Source organism: Crocodylus porosus, unplaced genomic scaffold (genome assembly GCF_001723895.1).
Source record: "Crocodylus porosus isolate Cpor-Errol unplaced genomic scaffold, CroPor_comp1, whole genome shotgun sequence".
NCBI lineage: Eukaryota > Metazoa > Chordata > Crocodylia > Crocodylidae > Crocodylus > Crocodylus porosus.
In genome coordinates this window covers 72,359,579-72,365,675 of record NW_017728931.1, presented here as the reverse complement: position 1 = coordinate 72,365,675, position 6,097 = coordinate 72,359,579, and the positions used below count along the sequence as shown (strand labels likewise).

The window sequence follows — 6,097 nt, the reverse complement described above, 5'->3', positions numbered from 1 at the left end:
AGTGCGGGCCCGAGGACCGAGCCCTGCGGAACCCCACTGCCCACGTCCTTCCAGGTTGAGAAGGACCCATCCACCACTATCCTCTGGGTTTGGCCCTCCAGCCAGTTGGTGACCAATTTGACTGTGTGGGTGTTGACACCACAGTCCCCCAGTTTCTTAATGAGAATGGGGTGAGAGACTGTGTTGAAAGCCTTTCAGAAGTCCAGGAAGACTATATCCACTGCTACCCCTGCATCTAATGATTTGGTGATCTGATCGTAAAAGGCCACCAGGTTGATTTGACAGGATCTGCCACTGATGAACCCATGTTGGTTGTCCCTAAGCATGCAGTCCCCTGCTGGCCCCTTGGGGTTGTGTGCCAGAATAATTTTCTCAAACAGCTTGCCTAGGATCGAGGTAAGACTAACTGGCCTATAGTTTCCTGGGTTCTCCTTCTTCCCCTTTTTGAAGATGGGAACCATGTTGGCCCTCTTCCAGTCCTCTGGCACCACACCAGAGCACCACGAGTGGTCATAAAGCTGTGCCAGGGGTTGGTAGAAGAACAGCTGGATCTGTAGTGGAACCTGGACCATTCATATGAGGTGGTTTACAACCTATTTAATTTGCAGTAGGTTGCCAAATTAAGGTGAGCTACTCAACGCTACTTCATGGTCAAGGCGGCTAGGGTCTGGAACCAACTTCCAAGAGAAGTGGTGCAGGCTTCTACCTTGGGGGTGTTTAAGAGGAGGTTAGATGAACATCTTGCTGGGGTCGTTTGACCCCGTTACTCTTTCCTGCCATGGCAGGGGGTCAGACTAGATGATCTGCTCAGGTCCCTTCCGACCCTAGAAACTATGAAACTGTTTGCTGTGGCTTTGATTTCAAAGGGTGCTGCAGCTTCCATCAGCTGGATCTTATCCGTGTTAGGACACAGCTGAACAGACAGGTTGGTAGCCTTTGAAATAAAAGCTCAAGAAAACAGCTGGAACACCTCTGCAGTCCTGAACTACTCCTTGCTAATTAAAAAGCCCTTGTCTTCAAAGGGGAGCAGGAAACCTAACCCTGTGCTGTATCCACATTTTACTGTATGCTAATGAACAAATTGAGGCTAGAAATTAGATTAAGTTTCCAACTTTCCAGTATAAGGTTCCAGGCTCTCCATGGGAGTAGCGAAGCCAAAATCTAGTTATAGGATGGACCATGCTCTGTTCATGGATGAAATTATGGTTACCTGTGATATCGGAGGACTAAACTTGGTGACCAAGTAGGGTAGGTCCCTTCCTATCCAATGTTCCTGGCAACTCACAGAGATAAGGGACAAATCAGAATTGTCCCTTACCTGAGGTAAATGTTAAGGTCATTTTCAAACTTTTCACTTGTTATGTCGAAGTAGGATTTTGCATTTTACAAAAGCAAAATCCTAAATTGAAGTCATCACCATTTAACAGCCCTGTCAGGGAGGGCAGCAAATTTGTTGACCGTGGGGTAGTAAGTGGGAGAGGGGAGAGATACCAAGAAGCAAGTGTTGCGTATCTGCCTCGGTCAGAAATCTGCTATTTCTGTGCTGGCAAATCACAAAAAGGAAAAGCGGTAACTTTATCACTGTGTTGCATCCCAGTGTTGGCTTCATTTCGGCCATGGAAGTAACTTCACCTTTTGTTTACAAAGCGTTTTGGAAATCTGTGGATAAAAGGCTCTACATTGATGCAAAATCATTTCCTAAAACTGCTGCAAAACCCCCTGGCTTGTACCAGTCAGACTATTCACAAATATTAATATTCTGCTTTTGCCTCTCTTGTTTCTTTGATAGACTGAAACAGTTTCCCCTCAATCTCGACTTCATGGGCCATTTATTCAGAGTCCAGGTCCATCAGGAGGTCAGTGTTGATAGCTTCTTGTTTGAAAGGATTTTGGTAAAGTGCCCCGCATCTATAACCTATCTCATTTTACCTAAGGTTGTATCAGTCTTAATGGCACTTTCTTCATGATAGATAACTTGGTAATATCTCATTTTTATTGCATTAGGTAACTTGTATTTCTGAATTGCTTAATCATAGAAAATGGTTATTTTCTGTGCTTTTTTTTTTTTTAACTTCTCTGTTTTAAAGAAAAATGCTATAGCATTTCCTCAACTAAAATTGTTCATTGCTTTAAATTAATTTCTACCCCAGGTTTCTTTTGGGTTGGTTTGTTTCATCCTGTTTCCAAGTTTTGGACATTGGCAAATTGAGTAGCTGTTGCATGGGATGCTTACGTAGCAGTGACTCTTGGATGAGCACCATAAAGATGCTTCTAGAAAATTCTGGGTATTTTTCAAACACAGCCATCTCAGGCAGTTCAGTGTTAATGGAGAGACTTCACAGAAATTGCAATAGACATGCTCGCACCTTTTGTTTCTTAGTTTCCTGCATAGAAATCTGATCAAAGAGGCTGAACAATGATACTCCACTTGAGACCAGACCTAACTACCTGAACACAGTGTATTTTCCCATCCTCTCCATAAACATGAATACACATATGGTGCAGCTTAAGCTTCTCTAAAGTCTTTCTTTGTAAGTTGTTACAGAGGTGAGAGAGACTATGATCTCCTTGCTTGTATTTTCAAATGTAGATGTATTTATGTGCATTTGAAAAATAGTTTTCAATGGAAAAAATACAAGACCTAAGATTCTTCTGCTTCCTTTAAAAGGAATATTTGTGTACACGCACTCGTTCACTTATGTGCATGTGTACACACTTACCTAAAGATGTTCCTGAACTTCAGAATTCAGAGGAGAATTTTTAATCCAGGTAGACCCAAAGATGTTTGGATATAGGGCTTAACATTAGCCATTGTAGAAAAAAGCAAATTGCAATATTTTGATCTAGGTTTAGATTCCGGTCCTCTGTCTCTCCCTGTCTCTGTCTCCAAACTCTGTGTGATTCAGATCTGGAGTTTTGTTTTAGACCAATCTCTCTTCATAAGGCCAGTAGAAAAAAGGAGGTGGTTGTTTTTTAAGTTTGTATGTTGTTCTGTTTAATGAAACTATGTTTAGAAATCACATACATATTTTTCAAAATCCTGCTAAACCACCTATAATGTAAAGCAAGACAGCTGTATGACACCAATCAACTGTTAAACCATTTAACTCATTTTTAAGCATATGAAGATGATTATTTATAGCTGTTTTGACTGCATACATTTATTTTCAGAGGGATTCATAGCTTGCATAAATCCTTCATTTTAACACTCAGTAACGAGAACTAAATATGTGCACTGATTGTGCTGAATTTATTCATTGCGTATAAACTGCAGGTATATTGTGTATACTTGTATATTTCTGGTATAAGCCAACTGGGATTTGGTTTCTTTATATGGGGACTTGAACTTTCATTTACTGGGAGGAGGCTGCCCTTTTGCTCTCTTGTTAGTTTATAAATCTCAAGCTATCCTGTAACAAAGTAATCCAAAATATGGAATGGAGTAAATGGAAGGATCACTGCAGATTAAACTTTTAGCTAATGAAGCCAGTTCTGTTTTAGTTAACAGTAGTAACATTTACTTAAATTTATTTAGCGGATTCATTATACTGGAAGGCAGCTATGTTTGCTTACAGGTACATGTCCTCAAGAGTGCCTTAATGGAGCAACCTGTACAGAAGCAGGTGCATGTGACTGTCAGACATTTCAGGCTCAAGGGAAAAGGTGCCAGATTGGTAAGTTTCAGTAACAAACAAAGGAACTAAATAGCAAGTTAGACTACAGTTTTAGGGAAAGTTTGTTAACCTAATACTGGGTCAGAGCAGGTGTGCAATTCCCTTTATAATGTACCTGTAATCCTCCCAAGGGGCCAGATGATTCACACTCTGTGCTCAGAGTATGGGAGTATAGACTAGTGTCAAGCATTCTTGTATTATATTACTTGATGCCTGCTATGATATTCTAATGCATTACCGTTTAACTGTATTAATTAGAAAGGACACTGCACTTCCGCTAACAATGGCTAAATGCATCTTTGGAAAACAGGACTTCCAAATTATTTCAGTGGCCCAGATTTCATGGCTGTTCTATGTAGGAAGCAGCAAGAACAAATTTCTCAGCAGTAGACCTGGCCTGGAACTTTCTTGTCCTGTCCTGACTCCTCAGGGTGCCTGGTTCTGGTATTTATTACAGCAGCCATGGAAGGAGAGTTTAAAGCTGGGCCTAAATCAGCTACACTGATTTAAGTTTGTTTTTTTTTCCCCATCCACCTTCTGAGGAACTAGGTCAAAGCTGCTATTGAATTTGAACCGGTTTCTCAGCCTTCAGCGAAATGATTTTGGACATAGTATGTTTGTAATCTCTTACTTCATCCCTCTTCATAATTAAAAGGTTATCACCCACCCAAAACTGCCATTGACTTGGTGGGGTCAGGATATCATCCAAGAGGGGTATTTTCCTTAATGGCTTCATCATTGATCAATGATTTATCAAGGAACTTATTTTTTTGTCTGATGTATGTTCACCTAACATGCAATATTTTCTGTAGATGCCAATGGCATTGCTGTTTCTTTTATTTGCTGTGTTTTTAATGTACTTGTTACCTTATTCTTTCCAGTACCTAATGCTGGTAAGGACCGAAATGGAATTTGCAAATCCTGGGGACAGTATAACTTTGAAACATTTGATGGCAACTATTATTACTTCCCAGGAAATTGTTCCTATATTTTTGCAAAAGACTGCAGTGCACCAGAACCTCATTACACTGTATGGGTAAGTGTGAGGGTGTTTTTGTTTTGTTTTGTGTTTTTAATGAAATACAGAACTATTTTTTTATTGAAATAAAAACAATATTTCAAGTTACTCACTATTTATGCTGATGGAAAGAGTCTAAGCATGTGTACAATAATTAATCTTTAAGTAATGCAATACACTAAAACATTTCCTACTCCTTCCAGTCTAAAAATTGTCCCTAATTTCTCCTGTTGGCCAGTGCTTGTAGGAAAGATTGGCATGCCAGAATATGTCAGTGAACTTGAGAAATGAGTGAATTCCTGAGTAAAGTGGAATTACCTGTCATTAGCATCTCCAGTTTCAATCTGGGTGATGGTACATTTTGAGGTAGAACATAGATTTAGATGTTTTATTGACAGACGGAAATATTATTCCATTAACTGCATTGATCTTTAAGGAATGTGGAATGTATGACACAGGGTTGGCTTTGAGGTTTACAACACCTCTGACCATTAAAAGCTAAATGCATAGAAGAACTTTTCAGTGTAGGCATTTCAATACTGAGCTTTGCAACAGCTAATGTTTTGGTACCTTACTGCTTCAGTGGAATCCACAGCTCTGAGTGAAGTGCCTAAGCACCTCATGCATTGCCTGGAGAGAGTTAGGCATCTCAGAATGGAATTTACAAGGCCAGCATGTTGAGCAAGGAGCTGTCTAATTTATCCAGTAATAAGATGGGTTTCCGGGAACTGCCTGTTAGAATGGGATTCATAATCCTAGACTCTCTCCTTGGCTTAAGTTAATAAATTCTTCCTTTTGGTAGTTGAGGGTGTCCCTTTACATAGCAGATACCTATGTTTACAGCACTTACCTCAGATTTTGGAGCCTCTAAGGGCACGTCCACACATGCAAGTATGTGCACTTGCAGCAGCTCAAATAGAATTGGTGCAAATTTGAGCTGGGGCTTTTTGCCTCAGTACACGTGCTCGGACATGCATTTTGTTGTGGAGCAAATTGTGCCACCTGGGGCAAAATAACCATGCTTGGCTCCTCCCGGATCTTCAGCCAGCGGGAGCTAGAGCCTGGGGCCAGCACCTAGGCTGTACTAGCTCTCAGGAGCTTCTGGAGCCCAGCCAATAGGTACCTGGGGACACTATCCCTTGTGCCAGCTGGACTGCTGAAGGAGCCCTGAGAGTTCTCTGCACCCTCTACCCAATGCAGACATCTGGCAGTGGGGGCTGCTGCCTGGCTGTGACTTGCTGGGCACCTGCCAGACTCAGATGGAGACTACATAGCCAGTAGAGGCATCTGACCCTCTGGGCTAGCTGCCAGTGGACTGCAGTTGCAGGGTTGGCCGTTGTGCAGCACTACTGCCATTTGTACCCCCTGCCTGGCCATCTGGGCAGCTATCACCCAAAAGATGTTC

General features: G+C 41.5%; 1 protein-coding gene across 1 annotated transcript in view; it reads left to right on the top strand.

Moving 5' to 3' along the window:
- The window catches only part of OTOGL (otogelin like), a 170,165-nt gene that overhangs the window by 8,126 nt on the left and 155,942 nt on the right, over positions 1-6,097 (top strand). The window contains exons 4-6 of the mRNA XM_019543930.1: positions 1,790-1,856; positions 3,576-3,674; positions 4,556-4,710. Coding sequence (XP_019399475.1) covers positions 1,790-1,856; positions 3,576-3,674; positions 4,556-4,710 — 321 coding nt within the window. The remainder of the gene's footprint in view (positions 1-1,789; positions 1,857-3,575; positions 3,675-4,555; positions 4,711-6,097) is intronic.